The sequence below is a fragment of the Anopheles marshallii genome, chromosome 3 (assembly GCF_943734725.1).
Source record: "Anopheles marshallii chromosome 3, idAnoMarsDA_429_01, whole genome shotgun sequence".
In the NCBI taxonomy this organism is placed as follows: Eukaryota; Metazoa; Arthropoda; class Insecta; order Diptera; family Culicidae; genus Anopheles; species Anopheles marshallii.
The window spans coordinates 53,409,174-53,423,707 of NC_071327.1; the positions used below are offsets into that span (position 1 = coordinate 53,409,174).

The following is a 14,534-nucleotide window of genomic DNA, read 5'->3' on the forward strand; positions in this document are numbered from 1 at the left end:
CAAAACAACCTGTAGATTCGTTGGTATAAGACGCTAAATTAAATTTAAACACTATGCACTAACCGTCGAACGTTTTCTGTTAACATTTTGCTACTCAAACAGCTTGCCCAAATGTGCCGCTTTTCAACTGTTACAATCCGTAAAGTTACACCTCCAAAACATTGAAATAGTGAAACATAACACTGTGCTGAAATGCGCAGCACGTGAAGCTTACAGGCTTAGGTAGAATTTTGTCTGGAGCAAGGGATAGATTAGATATTTCACAAGGCTGGTCCTTTAGTTTGGTCTATCGTGTCCCACATGATTATATATTTTACGGCAGATGAGTAATACAAATAGTGAGGTTTTATTATAGAACGCAAGCTTAGTAACCGAAGCTAAAACTAGAAGTAGAACCGAAAGAGAAGGAAAAACACTTTATCCAATATTTGTCCAATCTTCCTTCGTAAAAGGGAAAGGATGCATTACTTAAAACTTAAGACGCTGGTGAAGTGAACTCTAACAAAGCTGACTGTAAATCAGTGCAAACCAAACGATATCGTACGATTGTCTTTGGCATAGAAGCACTTTCTTGACAAACAAATCAACCTCTACCTTGTAGTTGTTTGTTGGGTTTTTTGTCCATGTTGCAGCACTAGCTAGAGCTATATAGGATGATCCGACCCCGGGATGGAAGAAATTGTGGTAAATTGCAACGTAACTTTCTTCAAACCCTTTGAGCCAAATTTACTGTAGTTTCAGTCTCTTATCTCTCTTCCCATACGTCAACTCAAACCGGTTCTTGTAGAGTCCACTAGAAAAATTTGACGTATTCAGTAATTTAGTATCCAGTAATAGTGTCACACTAAGTGTAAGTGTATTATTCTGCTCTACGACGTTTCATCGCCAGATTGAGACATTGTAACGGACGTTTGGACAAATGCAGTATAAAACAAATCCAGTTAGCTAATGAAAAACTGTTTGAGAAGCGATAATATGTTGATGTCTGAAAACATACGTCCTAATCACAATGATCGCAAAAATGCTGATTGCACAGATTCAGGCGTTAGGAATTCCAAATAAAACCGAGAAGAATTACGTGGCTGCAGCAGGATAATACACTTTAGCTGTGACAAATTTCACTGTTTAGTAACTGTAGCTGTAGTCACCGTTCAGATTTTCTTTTAGGTTCGTGCAGAGTAGTTAACGTTGTCTCTTCTGTTTTTCACCACATAAGGAAATATGTAACGAACATCAAAGCGAGCATACTGGCCAGGGAAGGAGGTAGCAAGTTTTAATGGAAGTATTTTCGTATTTTAATATCTTTTCGTGCGCGTGAGAGTAGGTGTGAACGTAGACCGATGGGAAAGCTATCTGCAGTGGCGGGAGACACAGTATAATGAACCACTAAATAACAACACTCGGTGTCATAAACAGGTAAACGGTGTTAACTAACAGATATCCTCTTTTTCTCGTTGTATAATCGGCAACGACGATACATTCTTGTGGTCCTTCGGTTCTGTCATACGCTAGATTTATGGGAATATTACATGTGTTGAGTGATACAGAGACGTGAGAAAAGATAACGCCCGCCAAAGGGAACAAGTGGAGCAAAGGCGCAACTGCATGGATAGAATTGTGAGTGTGAAGGAAGTGGAAATAATAAAATAAAGAAAAAGAGAAAACCGAAAACGTGTGCTCGTTTCCGAACAGGATGCTTGAAGTGAGTTCCTTTTGGGTTATGTTTTATTGCTATTATTAAGTACACCGCGCATAACCTCACATCTATTTACTTTTATCGCTGATTAGCTTTCACAGTTTCATCTCCAACCGAATCACTGCACCTGTTCCAAGAAACATTTGCTCGCCAACATTGTCTCTATACTCCGCAAAGCTTAACCGTGCCGTTTCACACATTCCAATCCGTTTCATAAGTCGCAAAGAGGTGGCACTTGTTGCTTCCACGGTGACACTTTGTGTTGATGGCCAACGGGCACGAACCAATCGGATCTGTTCCTCCATCAAACGACGACCGATCGAATGGCCACGGTGAGCAGGATGTACTGCCAGCATGGTAACAAGGTACGAGGAAGAACTCTCGTTACCGGAAGCACGTGCACTTAGACACTTTAGAAATGCTGTTATATCGGCAAACTTTCGTGTGGTGATACTTGTCGCGATGACGCCCGTTGGAGGTCTTCCAATCGCAAGCCCCACTAATTCGCGGGTTATAGTTGCGCGTGCCAGAATTATGGTACCCTGGTCCAGCAGAGAAAGGGCACTTTCCATGTCGTCCACTGTGACGTCGGGACCATCCCGATGGGCTAAGGTAACTGGTTCTTCAGGGTAGAAATAGTTGGCTAAGGCTTCGCAAACTAGTTCCCTATCGGAAACCGTGGCTATAACGTACTCGTAACTCATCTCGGCACTGGTACTGTTCGAACTACACTAATGAGGGTAAACTGCCGTGAACGGTTTGTTCGATCGAATCATTAAAACATAATGGGAAATAAGCGTGAGAGCGATCAGTTCGCTGATTAGCATAAATGGCGAACTATTTATCTCCGCAAAGCAAATTGGCTGTTACAAATGACCTTGGTTAGGAAAATTGATCCATTTTAAGTACTATTATTAATCTTATTTATTCATTTGATTTTATGATTTGTTGCGGTTTATGTGTAATATCAAAACGAACTTTTCCAATGAAACTACGGCATTTAACACAAGGGTTTGTATTCTATTGCTGATATCGTTATTGATTTTGGTATATAAATTGTTTAACAGTTCGCAATAAAGGGTTTGAATTGACAAAAAAATGGGGCGGGTTTGTTTGAAGGTTCCGTGCTGACTGTAGGTATTAACAAAAAATAGTTAACTAGTTGAGTTGCACTTTAACAAGTTGCATTTTTAGGTCGAAAGTACAGTTCTTTGAACATTTAGTTATGGTCTTGTTTCGTTAAATCTGTTTTCTAACAAATAATGCAAGCGAAAGAGCAGTAAGAACAATTGAAACGCGTATTTTACATTTATTTCTAACATGTCTCTTATTCGCAGCGCTGAACGATCATGTGCTTAAGAAGGTAGATTAAAAATTTGGTACTTAGTGAAACGGATCCTAGTTATGTTTGGTTATTAATCATTGTTGAATAGTTGTGAAGGGCTTCCGTTCCATTCGCGGAGTAAAACCAGGGTAAGTTATTGAGAGTTTTTTTTTTAAATTGACATTCATGTTATCGGTTCGGTCTTTGCGCGATAATATCGAACTAACAAACCATATAAAGTAAGAAATTATGCATGTGTTCTGCTTTCTATGTTTCTTTGTTGATATTGCAATTTAAATGCGAAAGTAGCAAGCTATGTGTTTGTAGCTTAAATCGGGAACTGTGTCTCTTCCGATAGTGCAGCCGGCAAGGTAACGATGGCAGCTGGAATCGTTATGCCACCAGTATCATGCACCATGGAATCAACGCTTTCGGGCGGCAGAAAGCAATCGAACGAAATTTCCGGAGCATGCTGTGGTTGACGTCCATTATCCGTTGCGCTCATGCCTCTACCGTGCTGTGTCCGATGATTATGTTCCCGCTCGATGTCGCACTCCATCTGAGAATCTTCATCGGTTGTTTTTATCAAACCCGCTTTATGATTGGCTTGGTGGCGCTTAAGATTCTGTGCATTGATCGATGCGTAATCGCATAGTGTGCATTTCATCTGTTGGTATTCTTGTGGGTGTTGCGATTGTATGTGGCTGCGCAGGGCACTCGGTTGTACAAGCCTAATGCCACATGTTTTGCACTGGTATGCCTTTTTGTTGCGATGGCGCCGTTCGTGGTAGCTGAGAGCGCTCGGATCCGCCGTCCGGAAGGTGCAGCTTTTACAGGTTAGCGGCTTCAATCCCGAATGTTGTCGGATGTGAATCTGTGGCGGAAGAGATAAAACGCGTAAGGTGCAAAATCCTAGTGGCGTCGGGGGGTGTTATAAATTAAAACTCACGTTTAGTGTTGCCTTCCGAGCACATTTGTAACCACACACGTTGCACACGAAGGGTTTTATTTTCAAGTGTACCGTTTTGATGTGTTTGGAAAGTATCTTCGAGTTGGAAAACATGTGCTTGCAGATGTTGCATCGTCGTTCCGCGTACCAGCGTAGCTTTTCCTTCACCTCCAGCTCTTCTTCATCCTCGGGGGCGTCCTTTTTTCGATGTAACGCCTCGTGTACCGAACGTTGTGACGTGTTGACAAACTTCTTACCACACACCCGACAGGAAACATCGAGCGTTTGGTTCAGGCGGTGCGTTTGCAGATGTTTAAACACGTGGACAGTGTAGACAAAGCGCTTCTCACACACCGGACACCGTAGCATTCCAAGATCAATCTGATGTTCGCGCCACACGTGCATCAGGCATGGTTTCCAGGAATCGAACTTACCATCACATTGACTGCATTTAAAGCTAAAACGTTTCCGTGGCATGCCAGCTTTGATACCCCCGTCGGAAGTTTCCGGTATGGAATCACTTTCCGCATGACAGCGCAAATGTTGGTCGCGGATATCGAACGATGCGAACTTGTACTGGCAACCTTTGCGTGAACATTTGTGGGGTTTTTCGTACTGGAACTTTTCCGTCAGTGATTTCAGTGTGACGGTTTGTAAAAAGTCCTCTTCCTGTTCACTTTCTACCTCACTAGGAGCGCTCTGTTCCGGTTTAACTTTCTTCGCCCGTGTTCGTCGTGTACCTTTTAGGTTTGGTGGGTTGTTTTTGTGTGGTTCATCTTCGCATGACGATGAGCTGCGATAGGAAGATTGTTCGATGGCCGCTGTACTGGAGGATGTTGATGGTTGAATGCTGGAGTCAATCTGGACGACGGCTTCTTCGTCGGCGTCGCCATTCGCTATGCAACTGTATGCAAACCTTGTTTGGCCAATATTCCCAAGTTCTTCGATCATGTGCTGTTTAATTTCCTCCATAGTATCGCATACAACCAACCCACAATAACCGCAGGCATACCTTTTATTCTGATTACCGGTTTGTTCGGTATCATGCTTGCCCGTTCGTGTCGTCCAATTAGGTGGGATATTGACTGTTTCCTCGTCATCATTGCTTCCGGACATAATTTGATCATATTCTCCTCTAGTATTAGCTGAATCCAGGTTCTAAAATAGGTAAAAACTATTACTATAGTACAGTACTCATTCAAGCCAGAAAGCTTACCGGGGAGGACACGTTAGCACCATTTTTGTTGGTGAAATCTATTTCTGGTTTAATGAACATGTCGATTTACACAAACCTGTGAAGGGCATTTAAAGAAAAGCTGTTGTTTTCGGCGAAAGATACGATTGATTACTTTGTATTTCTAGAAAATGCACAAATGTAAAAAAAAACAAATAAAAACAACCGGTATAGCCATTTGACAGTTACAAAGTGGCAGTGTTGCCAAGGAAAAGAAAATGAATATTGTTTTTGTTTTTGGTATATTGTGCACACTTTATGGAGGGTTTGTACGATATTGTTATACTTATTTAACTTGTTGTTCTTCAAACTTTTGTTATTATTTCGTTTTAGTGTTGTACAAATTTTCTTGGCTTCTAGCGATTACCCCGTAGTGTCAATAAAATCGTACCAAAGTGGGCTGATTTGGCGCACATGCTGACACTGACACTATTGACGTTTCTTCTCTTCCACTCTTGCACGGAAACACACATTCGCGTTTTGCCGACACAAAATCGTTTGTGCGAAAGGAAAAAAGCCATCCTTGTGTGGTAATTCTGAGGTTCTGTGATAAAGCTGGCCCGCCTGCTACCATCTTCCTAGCGCATATTCATCAACGAAGTCTACGTAAGCAACCACACCGTGTTGTTTAGCAGCTGCGTAACGGTGCGGTATCGAACCGGGACGAAGATTTTGTGCATCGTTGGTCGAGAATCGTGACAGGGTATGGTCATGTCCCTGCGGAGGTGCTGAAACGAAAACGGTAGAAAGAAACACCGTGCGAGCCGCTAATTTCATCGGTTTCTTCAAGAAAAAGTTATCTATCAAACGTCCATCACGCACCATTCGTAGCAGCGTGTCTACTACTCTGTCCCTGTTCGCGAAACAGCCTGACCAAAGGCGGTTGTGTTGTAAACAATGGCCTCCCCGCTAGAGTATTATGTTAATTTTGTCCGTACACAGAGCAGTACAGGTAAGAGGACATGAAATTATGTAAACAAAGATGATTTTTCGGTTCGAACGTGTTTCAATAAATGTATGGCCCTTTTTAGGTAATTTTCGCGAACTGGTGGTATATTTAATCGATTCGGTCGAGCTTGTGACGAAGAACGGTAACATCCTGGACAATGTAATGGAAACGTTAGATATTCAGCAGCACTCGTTGGGTTACCTGTTCGTGTTATCGGCGAAGTTTAACGATTCGAGTGTAAGCATGGAATGTTTGAAAGAGTTTTTGCGTGGTGGTATTAATTTCAATTCGTACTTCATCCACAGAACGTCGACGATACAGATAACGTTCTGCGGAGTGTGCGGGAATTCATCACCTCCTGCGATGCCGAACAAGTTCGATTTGCACCACAAGTTTGTAAGTTGAGTCAATTTGGTGGCACATAGCATGGGGTAACTGGAGTAATCGGTTGCTTTGGAGACGGATCTCTAGAGTACTATACTGCACTTCATTTTCACGCATTGGCTCACATCGATTTAGGTTAGTTTATTGAAATATGTTCCTTTGCTTTGTCCCTAGATTACGAACTCTGCCATCATCTGACGACGGCGCTGGTAAAAAACAAACAACACATCATCCAGGGTATACACGTGCTCGTGCTTGCGCTGGAGAAGATACGTCTATTCAACAACCAGCTAACACCCATCCATGCCGACCTATGTCAGCTGTGCCTGTGTGCGAAGGTGTTCAATCCGGCGATACGCTTGCTGGATTACGACATCGCCGCGATCGCCACCACCGATGACAACTACGCGGACACGAAGTACTTCCTGCTGTACTATTACTATGGCGGCATGATCTACACGGCGGTGAAGAATTACGAGCGGGCGCTGTACTTTTTCGAGGTGGCCGTCTCGACTCCTGCCCTTGCGATGTCGCACATTATGCTCGAATCGTACAAGAAGTACATCCTGGTGTCGCTCATCCTGCACGGCAAGGTGCTACCAATACCGAAGTACTCGTCACAGGTGATTACCAGGTTTATGAAGCCGCTCAGCCACGCGTACCACGATCTGTCCAGCGCATACAACACCTCGTCACCGGACGAGGTACGAAACGTGGTGAACAAGTTCCGCGACACGTTCCAGCGTGACACGAACATGGGTTTGGTGAAGCAGGTCGTCTCATCGCTGTATAAGAAGAACATCCAGCGATTGACGAAAACGTTCCTCACGCTTTCGCTGGCCGATGTGGCTAGTCGTGTGCAGCTGAGTGGGCCGGCCGAAGCGGAGAAATATATTCTCAATATGGTACGTACGGAAGAGTCGAGTGATGTTGATTAGACGGTTGAGGTTTGACGTGGACCTATTGAATATGCCACTTAATTTTAGATCAAATCTGGTGAGATATTTGCCACCATCAATCAAAAGGATGGTATGGTCGTGTTCAAGGATGATCCACAGGAGTACAACGACCAGGAAGTGTTCGAAATGGTGCAGCATCAAATAGGCTTAGTTATGGGGCTGAACAAGCAAATTCTTAAGATGGACGAAGAGATAATGCTCAACCCAGTGGTAAGTACACTGACGAAAGGATATTGACACGCTCTTACGTACAGAGCCTAATGTATTAATTTATCCCTAATTTAGTTTGTTAAAAAATCGTTTGGCAACCAAGAAGATGATGGAATCGGTTGCAATTCGAAGGTTTATAGTAGGTAAGTTGCATCTTCATAATGAATGTTATTTATTTATTTATTCACTTACCAAACAAAATTATGCTCACTTTAATCGTTCCACAATTCAGTGATCCAACGGAATAAATTGTTGATTATGTAAAAAAGAAAACCCCAGCATAATGGCATCCATGGAAGAAGGGCATGAACAACGGCAGGAACAGGAATGGCACAAATCCCAACGAATCGAACTGATAAACTTAAAAAAGGCCGCATAAGGAAGTGGACGCAAAAAAAGAAGAAAAAAAAAAAACGCTTTTCACAGAGGCATGCTGGGAATTGTTGCAAAAGTTTCACCAGTTTCTTAAGTAAAGTCACTAGTTCCACATTTCGTTCGTTTTTTATTCATCTCAAAGCGGATCATTGGTTTCGAAGCAAAAAGGCCACACACACACATGAACAAAGGAACAGGGAAACAGAAAGCGTCCGATTTTGGTTGTCATCCAATCCTTCTCGGTGCCTCGGTAGGGGGTCACCTATGGAGTAAAGAAGTTTGCGACAAGTGTTGCTACAGAAGAAGGGAAGTAATTGATCGCTGTAATAAAATGAAGACCGGATCTGAGAATGTAGATCATAGTTGTGTCGTGAGTTGTAGCGAAAAATATGTTCAACCGAAATTTAATTCCGAGGTGAGTGCATATAATTACTTACTATGTTATGTTATGCACCCAAGTTTAACATTTAGCAAATAAGTTTGAAAGTGCGGCAATTGCAGAGGTCTCTAATTCTCCTTAAACATCTCACCAAGGCTTCCTAATTCTCCCAAATACTATGATACCGACATGCCTCATTGGCAGAAGTAGTGATTTGAAACTATTAGAGAGAATTCCAACACGGGAAATCAACCACTGATCAGATCTTCATCATGCGTTACACCCTGGAAAAGATGGTGGCTCAAGACAAGACAAGACAGCAGCTCCATTCCGTCCATCTCTTCATGGATTTTAAGACTGTATGTGATAGCATAACCAGGGTAAAACTCTAAAACGCAATAGAACCACTTTTGTAATCCCGGGCAAACTTACCAGACTAGTACGAATGACAATGACCATTGACACATGCCAGGTCATTGGTCCATGAAAAACTATCAGGGCCTTTTGATTTCAACAAGGACAAGACGTGCTAGCTTGACTATTGTTGAAGACTGTCATCTCGAGAACAAAACTTTAAGTACCGCGGTTCTTCTCTCTTCCAGTGATCTTCCAGTCGTCGAAAATTTTATCCATTTTGAGTGTTTGCAAAGTTTGTATCGATAACAACATTGATGTTGATACGTGGCTGACAACGCCTCTGAGACATAGACTTTGGTCAAGACTGATTCAGAAGGATTTTTTGCGTCGAATGTGTGTAAGATCTGTAACTTGTACAATGACCTCACTATCGTGCAACGAGTTAGACTCGCCAGACTGTGAACTTTAATAGAACGGACTGGTCTGGTCATGTAACATTTTTTTTAGAATGTACGTATGAACAGAGGTGGTATAGTATGTCCAAATTGAGGTGGAGTGATGTGGTTAACGACGGCGCTCGACCTCGAATGACGGCGCTCGATCGGTGAAGAGGACTAGTTCAGTACACCAAGACCACGAATCAGTTGTAGCGCTGGATAAATAAGTAAGTAAGTAAGTAAGTAAATTAAGTTGTTTGTAGGCGATTAATCACCATAGTTTGCCAATCATTTCGTTAGACGATTTCATCCAATCGATATAACTCTAGGACTAGTCTAGGACTTGGACTCCACTGGGAGGGCATCGTCGTCTAGTGACTTTCGTCTAAATGTCATTTAATTCATGATATTCGGCATTTTAAACCGAATATAAAATCACAAGTCGATTTTATCATTTGACCCCAATAAGATGACTGGATGCATTGGCATGCATCATATAATGATCGAACGTACACTTACTAGCACCAAGTAGTATTAACCCATCCATCAGGATACTTAGACATTATAGCACATGTGTTATACAGCTTGATGTTACGGTTCTGTTGAAATTCAATGATATGGTTGAGTTGTTTTATTTCTTATGTTTTTCTTTTCGCTCTTGTTTTGTTATGCGTTTTGTTGCATTTCATGATGGATTTTTTTTGTTCACTTTTAAATTTCATTGAAATTGCTATGGTTAGCGGAGTAAAGTTTTGTTTTCTTACAAGTTTTAATTTCACTTTCTGTTTTCTAAACATTCCTACAGTCCCATTGTGAATACCTAGGATCACTTATATAGCTTCCCATTTTTTCGTCTTCTTCGCTTTGGAAATTTCTCGTCCCATTCCTGGGCACCATCAAATTCTTCTAGGTTTGAATCTTTGTCTTTGTTTTAGTAATGCATTTCAATCATTTCAACTGGTTTTGCTTGTGTTTTGTGTTTTTTTTCTGTTCTCCAATGCCCTTTTTGCCTTGGTTCACATAAAGATGCTTTCGGTATCGCTTTGTTTGCTAATGTAACCGCTGTTGTTTGTTTCTTTGCTAAACATTTTATCATTAAGAGAGATTATCTTAAATTCCATGTGTCTTAATTTTCATGTTGCATTGCATGCAAAGGAAAATGTAACAAAATCAATTGGAACAAAAGCACTACCAACTGGTCTACTAGGGGTTGTCCAATTCTTTACCGAACCTCGCTCAAGTTGTTGTTCAGCTTTGGATGTTTGGAAACTGTTTGTTGTAACGCTTAATTTAATGTCGTTTTTACCATCTTTATTACCCGAGAGGTAGTAGCACCTAAACGAAAGAATGAAAGGAACATTCGTAGCTGCATTTGACATGTCGGCTGTTGCGTCTGTATGTCGGGAGTTCATCGCATGCTTGCGTGTGCCATGTTAAGTACTGGCCCGTTTGCCTATCGCTTTACAGCTTTTGTTTTTACTTTCTTCTATGTTTTCTTCTGTCATTACAAATCTATGTTTTCTTTTCTGTATTTGTTTCTATCGCACTTACCGGTTACACATTCGCTACGTCCATTCATTTTTGTTTCTACTTCTTCTCCACGGTCTAAACAATTTCCCTCCGCCCTAATCGACACCTGCCACTTCCTGCCACTCTCCGTCTACCACTTTTATTGTCATGAAGTCTTGGATTCGTCTTGCTTTTTACTTTTTTAAATAACCCTCTTTATCTTGAGGTGAATCAGAGAATTGAGAAGTGCAACCTTTGTTTTTATTTTGTTGTGTAATTTATCTGTTGTTTTTTCTCCCGTTTGTTTTATCATCTTTGCGCTTGTTTTTTTTCTTTTATATGGTGCTTTTGTCTGTTTGTTTTCTTTCATAATAAGCGATTGGTTTTCTACTTTGTAACTGTTGTTTTTTTTTCTTCTGTAATTTCTTTCGTAAAGGATGTGCTGTGTTACTATTTTACAACAGTTTGGTTAGTGAAAAACAGGGGCACGAGTATTGCGCGCGCATTATCTATTGCTACGAATTATCAGGAGGTTTTGTTCAGGGGAGGTTCCGGCGTTTGTTCATTCTACATGTTTGGCAAATTTGTAATTGGAGATAAATTGTATTTTTTGTTTTGTTATATTGGTTTTGTAAATCTTTGCTTTTCTGGTTTTGCGCGAGAAACACGTCTCCTGGCTCATGTAGTTCTGCTTTCGGACAGTGGCGATTGAGTGCTTTTGTTGGTGGAAATCGATACTCCGGAAGAAGCGGAGAAAGGGCCGTCCGGACTTTGGATCCGCATCCACCTATTTACACCGTCGTGTGTGCATATGGCAGACAAGAAAGTGGAAAAGCCGGTGCTTCTCCACTTCAAATTAGCTATTAAACTCAGCAAAGGTAGTAAACGCATGTTGGTAGGTTGTTTTTTTTTGCATCAAATTTAACAAGTGTTCAACTAGTGAATCCTTTCCTGTTTTTGCATTCTCTAACAGGTGTGTGAATTGGTTTCGTGTGTATGTTCAACCACCGAACGGCGGACCACCTGTGCTCCATGACTAGTTTCGATTAGATCTATTAACATTGTTTCAATTTTTACTAACCTTCAAGTTTCGTTCTGTCGCGTGTTTTGTTCTCATGCAGCGAGAGTTTGCTGTTCACTAAACCAAATTACACTAATGTTAATGCGAATAACGAAATGATTACACCCGCTCCAACGAAAGGTTGATATTTTTGCTCACTTACCCCAACAAGTTTTGGCAGTTTTTGGTTGTGTAATTTAAACTTCTGAGCCTGACGTCTGTATGGTCATTATCAGGACATCTTTCGATTTCTGAAAATTCGTGGGTACGTGTAAACGTTAATGGACAGTATGGCGGTTAGCATCGTTAACTGCGTCTTTTAATCACAACGGAATACGGCGGTACGTGTAACCGAATGACTTCGAATAGACAATAGATAACCGGATCGGAAACTATGTATCGTGTAAATAACGTTTAGGCGTGTAGAAATCGAACGCATTTTGGCAGTTGAGAGGGTTTCGTTTTATGTTATATTGCCTACGAACGATGAATTTCCGGCACGATCTTACACTCGCAAGTCGATCGAGAAAAATCAGTGTCCGGGGGCGTTTTCTTCACAGTAAAGAGTTGGCAGTTTTAGTGTATTTTAAATGCTCTGACTCATGGTATGGTGTGTCTGCAATGTTTCAAGTCGCATTTTAACACCGTGTTGTGTTGAAAATTGTATGCTTCTGCCATCGAAAAGTGACCAATCTACTAGATCTGCCGAAACTCACCGGAAAAAAACAGAAGGAAAATCACTTGCTGCGTTCGTCCATTTCGTATGTCACCTTCTTCTAATCGTTAGTGGTCTCGTGGTGTGATGACATAACTTCCTCCTTACAAAAAGTAAAAGGTATGGTTTGCAACCTTCCACTCGTTTATGTACACATCCGTCCACGATCCAGACGCCAATGTCGTTCCAGACTGATCGGTAAGAGTAAGCCCAATATAGCATTAGTTTTGGTCCGTTTTACTTTAAAGTGAAATGCAGACAAAACCCGAAACGTGTTGTGCCGCCGATTGGAGATGTCCTGTACGTTGAGTGGGGTTTTATTTTGCTGGTTTCTCTATCATTAATAAACTAGTTATCTACGTAACTCGTGTTCGCCCCGCAGGGATGGGCCTAACAATTGAATCCAACCCACCGCCAACAGACCTATTTAATTATGAAACATCGTTTGTTTGTGTATCGACATACATCCTTTATCGAGTACCCGATCATATCATCTCTTGATCGGGACTTTTGCTTCGTAACACGGGACACCGTGGAAGGAAAGTGTCTGCCATTGCGTTACTTGTTAATTAATGTTTTTTTTTTGTTTCTGTTTTAGTCTGCGACTGGAATATTATATTCTATGTACGATTTAATGTAAGTTTTTTTTTAAAATTCTCATCATTCGCTTCTTATCATTTTGGTTGCTTTTAAGTTGTTTTTGATTTAATCGATTTTAATATTCTGCTCTGCACCCGGTTGCTTTACGGCTATTTCCTTCCGGCCATTTCAATTTTTGCTATACACACACATACACCCTCGCCCTCGCTGATTAGATATAATTCAATTCAATTCAATTAATAATGAACAAGTCCATATCGTACCGGTTAGGGCCGGTTTGTTGCTGACACCTTCCCGATAAATGTAACGCCGATGCATTTGCTGCTGTAACCATTTCGCTAATAAATCCTATACTCCTGTACGCTAATAATACTCTTTCGCTTCTTAAATCCTCCACAGAATTGAGGCATAAACACGGACACGGCCATAGAGACAGCCAGAGCTGTGCAACCCTTGTTCGATAATCGTTCGTTAAAAGCTCTGCACAATGCGGATCGTTCGTAGTACGACATTTTGGTGGCATCTGTCAAGGTAACGCATTTTGGTCGAAGGCCAAGTTGCGTTTGTTGCCATATTGACAGAGAAGGAGTGTAGGAGTGAACGTACAATTTGTTTGCTAGAACTGGATCGTAAAAAGGTCGTACACTACTGGAATAAAAGTATAATCGACTCTTTTTCCACAATCTGTGTTAGGGATCGTATGCAAGAACCATTTAACCATGCAGCCTCTGGAGGACTTTTTGGGTGTTTTGATTGCACTCTTCCAAGGTAGCACGAATGATCTGCCGCTTTATAGCCGATCCATCTAACCAATCCGTCGCCCATTTATTAACCCTTCAGCTATCGTTTATAACATAATAATTGTTTGTCTCTGATTTGTATCGTTTACTAGAAGTAATACTAAAACGTAGTACATAGTAGTGTGTGACCTCAGTCCCGACCGGAGGTCGTCGCGTCCAATTTTGGCTCCCATAGTTTGACGGTTGGGACAGGTTCCGTTCTTCTTTTGATTTATGTTCTCCGTCTGCCCTTTATGTTCATCCTACTGGTCTATAGTAAAATTGTAGAATTAGAATGACTAACAGATGGCTTCCGGTTGGTGCCGTTTATTTTGTTCCTAGTAGTAATGATTAGTTTCTACTATCCGCTACAACGCTACAAGTAGTAAAGTTAAGTTAGTAGTTGCTCTGTTTTGCTCCATCGTTAGCAGTGCTAGTGTAGCGACACTCTCAGTAGTAATCCTCTATCGTCCGGTGACGCTCTCCACCACGGTGGCGTAGTGGTGAGTGCCGAGAGTAGAAAAGAAGAAGTACACGATACTTTGCTGCTATTATTGCTCAGTCCATCATTTTCCTGCTGCTCACTGGTGTCGCCCATTTGGCGATCGTTTGGCATAT

The 14,534-nt window shown here is 41.5% G+C and overlaps 3 protein-coding genes across 3 annotated transcripts; 1 reads left to right on the top strand and 2 right to left on the bottom strand.

The window, feature by feature from the left end:
* Window positions 1-1,791: 1,791 nt before the first annotated feature.
* Window positions 1,792-2,400, bottom strand: LOC128713583 (uncharacterized). The gene has a single exon (XM_053808442.1). It carries the CDS (start codon window positions 2,398-2,400, stop codon window positions 1,792-1,794), a length of 609 nt encoding a protein of 202 aa, XP_053664417.1.
* Window positions 2,401-3,348: 948 nt separating this feature from the next.
* On the bottom strand, window positions 3,349-5,245 carry LOC128713580 (zinc finger protein 765). Its single transcript, XM_053808441.1, has 3 exons — window positions 5,186-5,245; window positions 3,970-5,127; window positions 3,349-3,894 (listed from the first exon to the last, which is right to left on the bottom strand). The coding sequence occupies exons 1-3, from the start codon at window positions 5,243-5,245 to the stop codon at window positions 3,349-3,351; spliced, it is 1,764 nt and encodes a 587-aa protein (XP_053664416.1).
* Window positions 5,246-6,100: 855 nt separating this feature from the next.
* On the top strand, window positions 6,101-7,977 carry LOC128715666 (COP9 signalosome complex subunit 3). The gene is made up of 7 exons (XM_053810574.1): window positions 6,101-6,155; window positions 6,235-6,389; window positions 6,458-6,548; window positions 6,711-7,441; window positions 7,523-7,705; window positions 7,781-7,848; window positions 7,938-7,977. Exons 1-7 carry the CDS (start codon window positions 6,101-6,103, stop codon window positions 7,951-7,953), a joined length of 1,299 nt encoding a protein of 432 aa, XP_053666549.1. The 3' UTR covers window positions 7,954-7,977.
* The last annotated feature ends 6,557 nt before the right edge of the window (window positions 7,978-14,534 follow it).

Excerpts from the sequence above, each read along its gene's own strand:
- LOC128713583 (XM_053808442.1), bottom strand. The coding sequence starts at position 2,400 with ATGAGTTACGAGTACGTTATAGCCACGGTTTCCGATAGGGAACTAGTT.
- LOC128713580 (XM_053808441.1), bottom strand. The coding sequence starts at position 5,245 with ATGTTCATTAAACCAGAAATAGATTTCACCAACAAAAATGGTGCTAAC. Across the intron at positions 5,128-5,185 it reads GTGCTAACGTGTCCTCCCCG|AACCTGGATTCAGCTAATAC; the intron begins GTAAGCTTTCTG and ends TACCTATTTTAG. Across the intron at positions 3,895-3,969 it reads CTCGGAAGGCAACACTAAAC|ATTCACATCCGACAACATTC; the intron begins GTGAGTTTTAAT and ends CTTCCGCCACAG.
- LOC128715666 (XM_053810574.1), top strand. The coding sequence starts at position 6,101 with ATGGCCTCCCCGCTAGAGTATTATGTTAATTTTGTCCGTACACAGAGC. Across the intron at positions 6,156-6,234 it reads CCGTACACAGAGCAGTACAG|GTAATTTTCGCGAACTGGTG; the intron begins GTAAGAGGACAT and ends GGCCCTTTTTAG. Across the intron at positions 6,390-6,457 it reads CGAAGTTTAACGATTCGAGT|AACGTCGACGATACAGATAA; the intron begins GTAAGCATGGAA and ends CTTCATCCACAG.